This window comes from Lepidochelys kempii, chromosome 18 (assembly GCF_965140265.1).
Source record: "Lepidochelys kempii isolate rLepKem1 chromosome 18, rLepKem1.hap2, whole genome shotgun sequence".
Classification (NCBI taxonomy): domain Eukaryota; kingdom Metazoa; phylum Chordata; order Testudines; family Cheloniidae; genus Lepidochelys; species Lepidochelys kempii.
The window spans coordinates 9,827,965-9,843,029 of NC_133273.1; the positions used below are offsets into that span (position 1 = coordinate 9,827,965).

A 15,065-nucleotide genomic window follows, 5' to 3' on the forward strand; every position below is an offset into this window, starting at 1 on the left:
TGTAGGCTCAAACCACAGATGTTTGAACTTGCAACAAGAACCATTAATCTGTCAGAACTGGATCATAAACAGCCATTTCTGAACATTGATAGAAAGGGGACCCAGATTCCTAAATCTTCTAAATAGCTTCTAACTTTTCCTATGGATCACCTCTTGTCTTTTGTTACTAGTATATGTGCAGTCATGTTTGGGGCTTGGTGTGTTTTTTCAAGTCTGAGTAATTTTCAGTAGTGGCTCTTTGGAAGTGTTGTGTGTTTATTTGGGAGTTTTTGAACACCATGAGATTTGTCAGGATTTGAGTCAATATTATAGCCTACAAATAAGATTCACGTTCTCTTCCACTAACTGGTTTTATAAAACACACTACTATTTTTGTGCAACCATCAGGAAAACATTTAAACGTTAAGCAAGAATTAACAGGATTTGTAAAACTGCAGGTTTTTTAATGAATTTCTGCAGGTGGCAGAGATTGCGTGCTCTCAGTGAAATGCTTGGTATTAAAGGGTTGATGGAGCCTTGTGCCTGCCTCTGAGAATTTTAGAATTCCCATTTTATAAGCCCACATTCTCCTTTGCATTTCCCCTGTGAACAATCAAGCTGCGTATAACCATTGCTAGTTTAAAAAGGTATCCCTAGCCTTTGCAAAGGTGCTTTTTAAAAATGCTCCAGCCTGCTAACACACATCAGATTTATTGTAGTCCATATGCAAGGGCCTTTTCCTTCAGTAACTGCCATTTGTTATTAATTTCTCTAAGAGGTGTCTAGCTTGACATCTGTTTAACGCAAAGCACAAAGAATAGTCTGTTCCCCTCTGGCCTCTGCTTCCACCACATTTCACTCCCCTCCTACTCCTCTCTGCTGGATTTGGCTCAACAGGTGAGACACTAGGAAGAGTCAAGTCATTGTGTCACATCCAGCCACAGAAAGACTTTTCAGGCAGCAATTTCCCATTTAAAAAAAAAGAAAACTTAGCTGCTTTAGTGAATGTTACAAGACTGTATTACTTGTTTACCAGATAATTCTGTCAAGTCAGAAAGATTAAATACACAAAACAAGCATTCCCCACCCCCAAAAGCACAGGCCTTGTGGCATTCATAAGTGAAACAAACGCACACGTAAGACAGTACAAATATAGATCTAAAATCTCAAACCAGACAGCATCAGAGAGTTTCAATCAGGACATCAGCCTCTATCATGCACCCTCTGGAGGAATGAATAAAATAGAACCTGCACCCAGTGCAACCTGCAAGTATCCCATACAGTCTGCAGCATTCATATAATATATATATGCTGTTTGTTCATAGTTGCAGCCTCTGTTCCTAAACGCTGCCCCCACCCATCTTTTTTTCAAAGCACATAAGTCCTAAAAAGTAAGTTGTCTTTCTGCAGTTCCAGATGACATTTTGCTACTCCCCCAGGTGAAAGGGAACCAGTGATCAGGAAACCAGTGTTGACGAGACATGTCCCTGCAGCCCCCTCCTCTCCAACAATCAATTATGCATTACTTAACATGGACACTGAACACCTTTTCCCATCAACAGTTGTTTTGCCCTTCATAACAGACTGGATCAAATATTCCAGTTTCCAAACAATTGTTTATTGGGTGAAAAGAGATCAGGCGATCACCTGTGAGGTGGACAAATGTTTTACTAGGACCAGCTGTGAGAATTAGGTCCTCAGAGCCCTAGGAACATGTAGAAAGCAGCTACTGCAGAAGTGAACATGGTAAAATGCTGTCTGACTTATAATCTGAAACCTAACAAATTTATAGACTCAGTCAAGGAAGGTTAGTGAAGGTTGGTGACTTTGTGGGGAGGTTGATCAATTTTTCTTGGGTTATCACTGGGTTATTTGATTTGATCTGGGATAACTGATGGGTCTTTATTTATAAAGGATTATCAAAGGCATCCAAAGAAGTAGGTGGGCATTCTTAAGAAACTGCTAAAAACTCAAATATACTGGGTAAAACTACTAAACAAGATAGCATTTCTGAGTTTGTCTGCTATATACTTCTGAAGAGAAGCATAGTTCTGACATCCAAAAGTTCCAACTGAAGTGAAACATTCCTCAAATCAGCAGAAAGTATCCAAGTGTAAAAGACAGCAGTGCTCTAAACAAAATCTAATATGCAATTAACCTATCCAAGCAGGTTCATATGGCTACTCCTTCAGTTTTTATAGGAAGTTTTCTTACCACACCAACTATTTACACAAAATGTACAGTTATTCCAAACAAAAACCCAACCATCTACTCTTCAGGCAACAAAACCTGGAACTATGCACTTACCTTACCATCTCCTTCATTCACATACAGAACGTTCTTACTATGGTGTCTCCCAGCATTTTGACTTCTCTTTTCCCAACATTTATTAAACATACTGATTAATCTAGTTTTAATATAGCAACAATATACAATGTCAAAAGTGATGCACCCATTCCAACTCTTGCTTCAGATGGCACATGACAGCATTTTCTTGGTCTTTTTCGTTGTAATCTTAGAAGTGCTCAGTTTGGGATCCAAATTTTGTGCATGAATCAATCAAATGCCAACTGCAACCACATTGTCTAATATATTCAGAGCCCTTTAAGCTGGCACGAGGAAACACACAAGGCTGCCTATCCCCTATTATAAACATTGGCCTCTGAACCCATGGCTATCCCCATTTCCATCACCTAATCTATTGCAGGAGTCAAAATTGGAAACGTGAAGTTTTACTTTTGCTGGACAACTTGCTAACATACTCAACCTCTCCACCCTGGAAAAGAGATCTAACTCCTTTCTTTTGGGAAGCTGGGTGGTCTTAAAATTAACTGAAAACTGCACCCTTACAAAATCAGACACTAATAAAATATTTTCAGTTATGGTGGGCACCTATAGAGTTTTTATGTCGAGGAGTAATATCAGTAAATCTAAACAATATCTTTAAACACTCCACCACTACTCAACAAAATTCAGACTGACCTGATAAACAACCAGCGTCTCCAGCCTTCATTATGGGGCAGTGTTCATTTAGTTAAAATGAACTTATCAGCAAGACTGCTACTTACAAACCTTCCCCATTATAAAAATTCCTGGATCAAGTTATCAAACAATTTTTGTGGCGAAAGAAACAACATAGGATTAACCTTACTAACTTATAATTATCCAAGGAAGTAAGGGGTCTTGCTCGTCCAAATAGAAGCTATGCAGCATAGAATCATAGAAATTTAGGGCTGGAAGGGACCTTGAGAAGCCATCAAGTCTAGCACTCTGTGGCGCGTCAGAACCAAGTAAACCTAAAACATCCTTGGCAAGTGTTTGTCCAACCTGTTTTTTAAAACATCCACTGACAACCTCCATCCACACCCTCCCTTGGAAGCCTATTCCAGAGTTTAACTATCCTTAAAGTTAGAAAGTCTTTCCTTAATCCAAGAGCTCCCTTGCTGCAGATTAAGCTCACTGTTTCTTGCCCCATCTTCATCGGACATGGAGAACATCTGATCACCATCCTCTATAACAGCCCTTAACATACTTAAAGACTTATCAGATCCCCCTGCTCAGTAGTCTTTTCTCAAGACTAAACATGCCTAGTTTTTTAAATCTTTCCTTATAGGTCAGGTTTTCTAAACCTTTTATCATTTTGTTGCTCTCCCCTGGATTCTCTCCAATTTGTCTACATTTTTCTTAAAGTTTGGTGGTCAGAACTGGACACAGTACTCCAGTTGAGGCCTCACCCATACTGAGTAGGGTGGGACAATTACTTCCCAGGCCCTTCCTGTTGGTCAGAGTCAAGTCTAAAATGGCTGTCCCCCTGGTTACCTATTCCAAAAAAGTTGTCCCTAATACATTCCAAGAACTTATTGGAAATTTTATGTTTTGACATATTATTAACTAGCCAGACAGCTGTTAGAAAAAAGTAAAGTAAAGTCCCCCTTTACTACCAGGTCTTGTGTTTTGGATATTTCTGTTATTTATTCTAGAAATGCCTCATCCAACTCTACTTCCAATTTGGTGGTGATGGTAGCAGTCTACTATAGATATCATCCCTATTTCTTACCCCCATTATCCTTACTTAGAGACTCAACTTGTCTGCCTCCCATCTCCTTCTCAACCTCAGAACAAATGTATATTTTTGAGGTAAAAACACCTCCTCCCCTTTTACCCTGCCTGTCCTTCCTGAACAAGCTATGCTCCTTTATACCAATATTCCAGCCATGAGACTTATCCCACCAAGTCTCTGCCATGCCAATTAAGTCATGATATTATGTACTAATACTTCCAGTTCTTCCTGCTTATTCCCCATACACCTGGTACTTGAGCATAGATATCTACAATGTTGAGCAGATTCCCCCCTTGCTGCTCCTATGATCCGTTAGTAATTTTCCATGTTTCTCTCCATCCTCCCAAACATCTAACTCTCTTTTAAGGTCACCTTTTTCATACTTACAGGTGGGCTTTTGTTACCTGCTCCCTTTGAACCTAATTATGTTGTGATATGGGAATAGTAACACTTCGGCTCTACCTACAAGCATTAGCATGGCAAATGATTGAACAAGATACAATTCCTCCAGTTAGAGTTATTTAACCTGCCTAAAACACGAGTTACCCAATATTGCTAAAAATAATCTGAACTTAACTCTTCTCTTGCAGAGCTGAGGGTCAGAAAGGTCCTAAATTTAAAGAATTGTTTACTCCCACGCCTACTACAAGATTTGTTCAATGTCATCCAATAAAAGAAAATGTTTCAAAACCTTTGCCCATAAAGGAATTGTAACTCTGAATGGATGTTTCAACTTCTTTATCCCCTTCAATATATAAGACACAATTTTATCTACACTCCTAATTAAAAATTTGACTAAGGCCAGTGCCTGCGCTTTCATCTCATCCAAGAAACAGAAGCAGTGCCAATAAACAAGAAGTCCTAAAGCATTTTATTTCCAAATGTTACATAAGCTTATGGACACGAGAGAGACTGTAAAAATAGGAACAAACAGGAAGAAAAGGCACCAGCACAGAAATATTAGAGGCTGACTTGCTATCATCCAAAAGGTCTATATTCAATAGATTCCTATGCTGCAGTATTAATTTGCCCATAGACTATTTCCCTGCAAACAAAATCTGATCAGAACTGTCCAAATTGTAACTCACCTAGCATCACTGGGTCAGAATAGCCCATTGTAATCCACATTTCTGGGTCAAGGTTGAAGATTGTTTTGTAGGAATGGCAAACTCCCCAATGCATTTCATCCCAGCTGTTTGTTGGGTAACACCAAAGATACTAGTGAGTGTGAAACTGATAACATTTTCACTGACAGCAAAAAAGTGTTTATCCTACATTTGTAGATCTGTGATGCAAAACCAGTTTTTGGCACCTGGAATTTCTATGTAACATTGTTCACTTAGACTCTCAGCCTAAGGACTAAACCGGACCAACACATTCCACAGAATGAAGACTGTCCTGCATTCACCTTTATACTTGATCATAAAATACAGCCCTAGAACGGAGAAGCACCCCAATCTATTATAGATCAATTGTGCCTTCTTTCTCCAGATGTTAGCCTGTAACATGAAATCTTGTACATAATGGATTAGCTATTTCATGGCCATTAACCCTTCCTTCCCGATTCCTAAATATTCTGTTTATTCTTCATAAATATTAAGGCCCCACTCTTCAAAAGAGGCTTCACCTTTTCAGACCCCTGTGCCACACAGCCCAATGAGGATGTGTGTGTGACCAGAGCCCCGTGCAAAACAGTAACCATCACTAAGTAGCAGTGGTAGTTATTCATTTCACTCACCTTCCCAGATGAAAAAAATAAAATGACTACATAAAGATATCCTAGGACTTACACACTTCACAAATAAATATGAGCAAGAAAAAGCAGCATGTATCTCTGCTTCATTTAAATTTAAAAAGACAGGACAAAATTAATTTTCTGCCTTTCAACATTCTCTTCATTTTGCCTCTGAAGCAGGCAATCTCTGTGCAAGTGTTCCAATTTTCCTTCAGGTGGGTATGATTTAATTGCAAGTATTAGATCTCTTTTGCAGACTGCAGGAATGGAATTTTTAAGAGAAGCCTATAACTTACATTTTTTCTGGCTAGTAGATCGTGGCATTTTCAACCTATTACAGCTGGAGCCAGCAGTAATTTTATCTAAAAAAATTCATAACCCTACCCAAAATGTTTTTGGTGGAAGAGCACTCAGAACACATTTAAAAGCTTAAATGGAGACTATTTGAAGAAAGACAGATGGACAAAAGCACTTAGATTTCAAAAATCAGGCTTCTAATTTCCTTGAGAGAGAATGCTTTTTGTTTCAGCTAACAGGTTTCAAACTGTGCTGTTGGCACCAGCCTCCCCATAAGGATTCCATTTAAGCAAACGATCAAACATACTTAGGATGGAAGTGTGTGGAGAAAGTCAGAGACCTTGAAGTTTTATATCAAAAAAGCTCTGCCTTCACGCTCTGGATTCCAGTGCCAGTTGATATCCCCCAGACACCTTTGTCATTGCAGGAGAATGCAAATCAGTGCCTACAAGCCTATATGAATGTGCAGCTGCTACCAGAGCAGAAGCACAATAGGATAAGCAAAACAAAAAGCCAATCACTAACCCTATCACCACCAAAAGGAGAAGATACTTTAATTTCCCTCTTCATATTTAATTAAAATTTTAGTCACATGGAATATCGATTAGTTAAAATTACTTTTTAAAGTCTCAAGTTTTTTCTAAAAATCCATTTAGAAAAACTGTAATTCTTTTTCTACTCCACTTTAGTTATTTATAAAGGGATCTTTTCAGCAAGGGAGATAATCTGAGTAATTATACAGAGAAAATAATGAAGTTGACCTTGTAGAAAGGACTGCCAAATGCACAAATTAAACACACACAAAATAACGGGGAGAAAAATGTTTTTCTCTAGTGCCTTTCAGTTACCAAAATCTCAGGTCTTTCAAGTAATTGGAGCAGGTACAATATTGTCACACAAGTGTCATTTTCAAGTGAACAGTGCCCATTTAATTTTAGGGATAGTGAAAGATGCTTGGCTGCATCTTGAAGACTGAAGTTCTCTACCCATGGCACAGATGCAGCACAACAAGCATTGCCAGCTTTCCATATGCCCTGCCAACATGCATCAACTCTGATGAGGAAGGACCTCTTGGAGGGAATAGGGAAGTGCAGTCTCCATGATCTAATCCCCTTTTATTTTGAGGCTGCCAGAGAAGATGCCAGTGTGGCATATGACAGATATAGCAATTTCCTGCAACATCTTTGCGAGATTTTACTGTACTATTTTTATACACCACTGTGGGCCAGAGATTGCATGTAATTCCATGGGGAGGTTGACCACAGCTCCTCCAGATGCAAAGAACAGTGGGAGGTGATTAAGCAAATTCACTTAGGTTTTAACACCTCCACAGATATACCACCACTGGCTCACATACATTAGTTCAAACTGGATTCTCCAGAGACCAACAGACAAAGAAAGGACTTTTGGATAAATAGCTGAAGTTTAAGCTGACTCAGGGCCTTCTTTCTGATCCAGCAAATGGACAGAACCTTCTGTCCAAGGATGAGTGCGGGGGCATGAGCAATCCTTCCTGGGAATGGTTGGACAGACTCTGGCCTACTGAGGCCCCATAAGACTGACTGATGACCTCTTGTAAGTTTTTGGCATGTGTATAGGAACTTATTGTTTTTATAGGATTTCTCTGTAATGCCTTTACCTTAAGAAGAAACGTGCTTGTTTATGGTTATGTGGTAACTTATGATGACTGGCAATCATGTTGTTTTATAGCCTTCTAAGAGAAAGCAAAGTGCAGATACTGGCCTGTTTGGGTAGCCTGAGTTACTGGGAATAAAACACAGCCTGGAAAAGCTCTGGTCAGGAGGAAGACACACACAGGGCTCTGCCAAGAGAGGAGACAGTTAAGGATTTGTGAGTCTACCGTGGGTGTCCTTGGTGAACCACAAAGGGGGAATACAGGTGCAGTTGCCCTGAATGGATACGAATGTCTCCTTCTGGAAGTGAGGAGAGACTACAAGCTTGCTTTACTTAGGCCAAACATCAGAACGTAACCACTTCCAATCAGCAATCTAGAAATGAAATGCTTCTCTAACCTCCTCTCATGGCTTTTAGTTCTCCCCCTGCCCATACTGACCTCAGCCAGCTTCCTTAGGGTACCAGTTGGGCAAAGGAAATGCAAACATACTTTGGGTACTGACCAACTTTGGATACAGAAACCAATTAACATCCTGGAGTTTTTCAAAAGTTTCCAGACCCTCTTTGTTGGCCTGAGCATATCATCTCTGTTGCAGCAATATCTCATGGAACTCCAATGAACACTTCATCTTAGAAGGTTCTTTCTTTCTTGGCTTCCTGTCATAGAGAACATCTAAACAATTCACTACAATTTATGCAACCTCTGCAATTCAGACAAGGCTACTTACACAACTTCGCATCCAATCTGCAATTTCCCAACCTCCCTTCCACCCCTCAACCCCCAAAATAAAAGGGCCTCAATATATTCTCCACATCCATCATCTGTAGTTAGGATAATACTTTGCATATATGTCACATCTTTACATGGATCTTGAAGTGCTTATGAAAGACCTAGTATTATAATCAGGGACCTCCGTAGGGGGGCCTGGGGTAGAAGTGACAAATCCATCACTTTCAGGACCCACCCATCACTTCCAGGACCAACCGCACCGGCCAATCACACTGGCTGGCCGGGCCCCCCAAAGAGCAGGGCCCGGAGCAGTCGACCCGATTCGCCGTACCCCAGGGACGGCTCTGATTATAATTCCATATAAATGGATAAACAGACACAAAAATTAATTTGTTCAAAGTAGGTCAATCTCAAAACTGGAAGAAAACCTGTGATTCCAAGTCTCTTACTACCACTAGATACACTGTCCATTCTTGGGAAAAGTCAATCCCCGCCCCGCTCCCCCCCAAAAAAGGCTGTTTTCTGAAAGTTCATCTTGGAATGGAATTCTTGGACCATTCTAAGCAAGTAAGTGGAAGCCACCTCTTCGTGTTACTTTTTAAGCAAGGCATGCCTGAACTACTGCGAAACATTTTCAGTTGTCACCACTAAAGAATGTGAGCTGTTACTTTAAAGTAACAATGGAAGCCAGAACCTTGGAATGGAACCCTTTCTCATCACAACCCAGAATATATACATACTCAGTGACAGAGGTAAAAGGGCTTTGTTTTGCTAACCTGGGACAGAAAGATTAATTATGGCCATTACGTAGTAGTTTAGTACTCCCATGTAAGAGAAGAGTAAACAGTAGGCAATTTAACATTCACAAAACTTTCTGGAGCACAGGTTGAGTCTCTTAATAAAATCTTTGGGACTATGCCACTATTATTACAACCATTAGAAGGAAGTAGGTATTGGATGAAAGGAAACAATTTCAATTTAAGGCTCTGCAAATATTTCCATTGTGACCCTCCAGTCACCGGTTTGTACTGCTGGCACCATTTACTCCTGGTTGAAATTTAGAGCAGAGGATCTTCATCTGAAAGCATTAAAACCAAAATTTAAAGAACAATTGTAAAAAGATTAAAATAAAACCCAAAATGAATGAGGGGAGAACCTGGATCAGTATGGGTACACAGATCTGGGTATAAGTCATAATCACAAACCCTCCTAAACAAGAGAGTTTTCTGCACAATCATTCTGCACAAATCTCTCCTCTGCATATTACGGAATATCTAAGTAGTTAGTCCACAATGCACATTAGCTATGGGGAATAGATATTTTTAGCAGTATTCCTCTACTGAAAACTTAGGGTGGGATTTTCAAAGTGAGCTATTAATGTTAGGTGCCCAAATAACATTTGTCCCCTTTGAAAATGCCATTCAAAGTTTCCTTTCTAGGATGGAGGCTCACCTAGAGCTGTAAGAATAGACTATTTTGTTTTGAGTGCCATCATCAATTTCTCCCACGGTCCTCTACTCCAGAGATTTTCCATCCTGGAGACCACAATGTATCACCTACAGACAGCATAAGTAGAGTCCCCTTAGATGGCCAGCTCTGGTGTTAATCCTCTAAAACAGAACTGGATGATAAAAAAGTACAGAGCCCAGAGGAATCCCCTTCGCATCCATCCCAATTCAGCAAGATTCTTGAACATGTGACCAGCCCCACGAACTTCAGTGAATCAACTAAGGCCACAGTATAGATTCCAGTGACTCAGAAGCAACCAACCTAGTGCATCATCTGTGCTAAAATGGGTCTCATTCCTACCACACAGTATGTAGTGGCTCTCCCACTCCCCCACAAAAGATATCAGACTAATGGCAATATTGCCAGGTTCTTGGAAGATTAACTCAGTGGTCTTCTAGTGCTGAGTAGAGGGGCAGGAGATGTTAGGGATTGATTCTGACACTCTTACTCGTGTTGGACAACACCTTACATGGTTCCACTGGTTCTATTGGGACTACTTATATAGTAAGGTATTGTCTAACAAAGGTGGCAGAATCAAGCTCTTCATTAGCAAGTTGAGGTCAATCTCAGCTCAGCTTTGCTCAAAAACAAGAGGAGGAAGGGAAAGTGATGCTGTCTTTTAGTAATGATTTGCACTGCGATCCTTCCGTGAGATCAGCTGCATTCCTGGGATATGAGCTCACCTATACGAGTCTCCATCTCTGTTGTAGTCACACAATAGATAGTCCTTTCCCACCACTTTATCTCGAGCAATCTTCAACGGCTGGTCAACAGAAGACAGGAGATCTTCACAGAGGCTTGGGACCTAATAATAAAAGAAGATGAGGGGGGCAAACATTAAGATTAAAAGGGGTCGGTTTCTCTACTAAATACAGGTTGTGTGATTTGTGGACAAACTTTTAAACTTTACCACTTAATATCCCACCTCCACACTGTTTAAAAAAAAAGCCTAAATTGTTTTCTAAAATCTATTTATTCTGAACTTGCCCCCAAGAAGTTGCACTTATGATTTTTTCTACCCTATTTCTCCCTTTTCTGCCCCCCCCCCCAAATAATTTCAGACTTCATTATCCAGCCACTAGTACGGTCTACTAAATTTAAATACATACATTCTCAGTGTTAGTTTCTTGCCAACAAAGACCAGTGAAGAGATTGTTGAGAACTGATGAATAAAGGTAAATATTTATAATGGAGTGGAAACCAGAGAGCTGCTAAGAGAATAAGCTGTCCATGCACTAGGACTTATTTTTCAGAGGCTCCTGCTCTGGGTTGAGTTTAGCATATTTTCCAGGCAGCCTGCCAAACATTAGTATGCTGGCTAATAAAAAAATATCAAAATATATCTGCTACACAGGTAGCTTTTAAATGGATCCATAATCCCAGTTGCCACCCTGTGCTTTATCTGGAGAAATGAACAAATCAACATCTAAATAGAACATGGCAAAGAATTTTTGACATACTGCAGGGAAGATGTAATGACATTTTGCAGCACAAAGCTGGTGTAAGCCTCAGCACAAGTAAGCGAGCAAGTTCTCTCCCCTGGTCTCTAGCACAAAAGCTGACATGAGCCACACAAGCAATATCAACCTTCCCTCTGCTGCAGGCTTTTCCAAATTTAGAATAGCATCTGCCCACTCGAGTAGTTTCCTCAGTACACCAACTCCATCTCCCCTGTACACAGTTTAGAATAGCTATTTGTCACGCTAGAGTGTGCCATATTCAGTCTGGTGGCTAACTATTAAAACACTTCCTAGAGCCACTATTAAACACAACTGGTGTATTTTTCATTTCACCAGGGGGGAAAAGAGGGAGTTCTAGAATTTAAGAGACAGACAAAAAGATAACATTTAGATGTAAATACTGTTTGGTGTCACACATATAATTAAAATAGACAAGATTTTGGTTGTTTGGAGAGATCTGAGGTGCGTGTTTGTTTTAAGATTCTGCTATTATTTCTTCTCCCTTATGTACACACTTAAATGAACATTAATGCTAAAATATAAATATGCAATTTCATGCTGGCATGAAATCACTATGTAAACTGATAATTACATGTAATCTTCTGATAGTATCCCAGACAGGATAAATTTAAAACATTGATCAAACAAATGGCTTTAAAAAAAAAAAAAGCTGACAGGCACATTAGCAACAGGAGATTATACAGGTTAAAAATCAGACCCGTCTTGGCTGTCATATAAAACATGTATCAATATGTGGAGAGGGGAGTTAGGTGCACCTACATTAAATTCATGAAGTGGTTTTAAACCAAGATTGCAACGTTTTAGTATGCTCTGATAGTACTGTATTATAATCATTAGAAGGGAAGACATCAGCAAGTCTTAAAATACCTTATGTTGACATCTATAGACAATGAAATGGTAAATGGAAGTGTCATTGCGGCTGCTGCACTGACAGGAAAATAATGACATTCATGTTGGGTTAGTACACGCTTCCCATGCCCTTAAGAATAACAGAACAGCAGTGCAAGCAAATAAAGTAACAGAAGAATGACTTGCTCTAGCAGTATCATGCTATATTGCCCGTATAATGTGAAATCATCTTGGCTTTTCCATTTGTAGAGGTATTAGAATTTTACAGTTAGCTCAAACTTCATTAAAAGTTAGCTGACCTAAATGTCTTTCAAACTGCTACCCATAGGATTCAAAAAGTTTTGAAAGATGCACCTAAAAGAAGTAGGCTGGGATTTTTAAAGGAAACCAAGGGAGTTGGGAACCTAGCTGCTTTGAAAATCCCAGCTGTAGCAAACACCTGTTTTCCTACTGCGAAGGATCTGTGGTTTGACATAGCTAACGTATGGAAGTTGTGGGAGCTATTTAGCTATATTATTGCCTATTAGCTTTTGATATTTGAGTCAAGGGTTCAAATAGCAGCATTATATTAGAGAATGTTTCCCAATGAATTTAAATGGCTTATAGGATATTTCCTTAAATTTTAGATCTGAGTGTCAGCAGCTGCTCGCTACTGTAGGAGACAGAAGATCAGCTGTAAGCCCGCTTGGTGTAGGGGCCTTAGTTAGGTGATTTATCTATGTAGCTTGCCAAGTTAAACACAAAATGGATTCCATTTTTCTTTTTAAATAAATTTCCTGTAGAAATTCAGGGGACGAAGTAAATCCAACAAGCTCTACTGGGCACCATGTACAAATTACCTAGAGGTTATGAAATTGCCATGCTCTCAATGGGACTGTATCACCTCTCCCCATAAGCAGGCAGAGTATTTAATCCCAGCAGTCAAGTGCCTTGGTCAAGTTCTGCGATATGGGATATACAAAGGTTCAAGCTAGGAGACTCAGCTACTTCTAGGGGACAAGGGGCTCAAAATTGCAAGTTAAAGAGCGTGTGTTTAAACACAGGAGTAAAAAAGTAGTGAGCATTTTCTAGAAGAAACTTTCCTTTTTCCAAAATTGGACAAATCCAGTACTCTGAGTTGATCATACAAAGGAGATACAAATCAGAAGTGTCATACCACAAACTACGTGAAATGATGTATTTGTGTACATTCGCCCATCTGGTTCTACTTTGTCTCTTCCTCCTCTTTTCCATTAGCTATTAGTTTTACAATCGTTATTCAGGCAGAGAGCAACTTGAGATGAACTCTTCAGCAAAATACGCAGCAATTTCAGACACATGTACAATACGATCCAAAATGCCTTTGTCTTCAGGAACTATACTCCCTCTACCTCCTAAAACTGGCCAGCTGAATACATTCCATCTTCTGATCTGCTTTATGGCCAAGTGCCCATCCCAGAGAGATGAGAATCTAGAAACACGCTGTTCATTTTGTTGCCCATTTAGATGAGTAATAACGATGAAAACATGATTGGGAGAAGAGTGGCGCTCTTCCCAGACTCCAATTCCAATCCACTTCTGTTCCTATCACTTTTGTTTGGAAAAAGCCCTACAATGCAAGTGCAGTAGAAGACCAGCAGAGGTCTCTTTACTATTCTTCATCAGGCAAAACTGAACTTTGTTTTAAAAAGGACACAGCAGATTGAGTCAATTCCACTGCAAAAAAGTTGCTACGTAGCCACCTGGATTCCCCTTGCAAAATCAGCATAAGAGAAGATGTGATGGCAATTTCGCTGTATTCATGAGATGGTTTAGGCAACCTGGCTTACCTCTGCCAGAAAACAAGAACACAAATACAGCAGAAAGAAAAGGAGGACTTGTGGCACCTTAGAGACTAACCAATTTATTAGAGCATAAGCTTTCGTGAGCTACAGCTCACTTCTTCAGATGCATATCGTGGAAACTGCAGCAGGCTTTATATATACACAGAGAATATGAAACCTGGATTTGTGCTGGAAATCACTTTAGATAAGCTATTACCAGCAGGACAGTGGGGTGGGAATAGGTATTGTTTCATATTCTCTGTGTATATATAAAGCCTGCTGCAGTTTCCACGATATGCATCTGAAGAAGTGAGCTGTAGCTCACGAAAGCTTATGCTCTAATAAATTGGTTAGTCTCTAAGGTGCCACAAGTCCTCCTTTTCTTTTTGCGAATACACACTAACACGGCTGTTACTCTGAAATACAGCAGTGAGACTGTATCCACATAAGGGCACAACCTTAACGAAAAGGCTGCCTAGAGCTCTGGGATCAATACAATGGTCAAAAACTTTTCTCCTCTGGCTCAACGGAACGCTCTACGATAGCGGTCCCCAACCTTTTTAAGCTCAAGGTCACTTTTTAAACGTGAGGGCAACCAAGGATCTACCCCACCTCTTCCCCAAGGCCCTGCCCACTCCATCCCCTGCTCTCTTCCCCCCCGCAACTTTCACCAGGCTGGGGCAAGGGGCTGGGGTTCGTGAGGGAGGGCGGGCGGGCTCTGGGCTGGGGCCAAGGAGTTAACAGTGTAGGAGGAGGCTCCCAGCTGAGCCTGGGGCAGGGGTGCAGAAGGGGGTGACAGTTACAAGCTGTGTAAGGCTGGTGGGGCGCAGGAAGGGGCTCCGGGCTGGGGATGCAGGAGGGGATATGGGGTGCTGGCTCTGGGAGGGGGCTCAGGGCAGGGGCTTGGGGTGCAGGAGGCAATTCAGGGTGCAGGAGGGGGCTTGGAGTGCGGCCTCCCACCAGGCAGCACTTACTGCGGTCACTTGCC

The 15,065-nt window shown here is 40.6% G+C and overlaps 1 protein-coding gene across 3 annotated transcripts in view; it reads right to left on the minus strand.

The window, feature by feature from the left end:
• The window catches only part of CAPZB (capping actin protein of muscle Z-line subunit beta), a 110,131-nt gene that overhangs the window by 39,210 nt on the left and 55,856 nt on the right, over window positions 1-15,065 (minus strand). For all 3 annotated transcript variants that reach the window (XM_073316784.1, XM_073316785.1, XM_073316782.1), the window contains exon 3: window positions 10,629-10,750. In XM_073316784.1, the coding sequence (XP_073172885.1) occupies window positions 10,629-10,750 (122 nt within the window). The remainder of the gene's footprint in view (window positions 1-10,628; window positions 10,751-15,065) is intronic.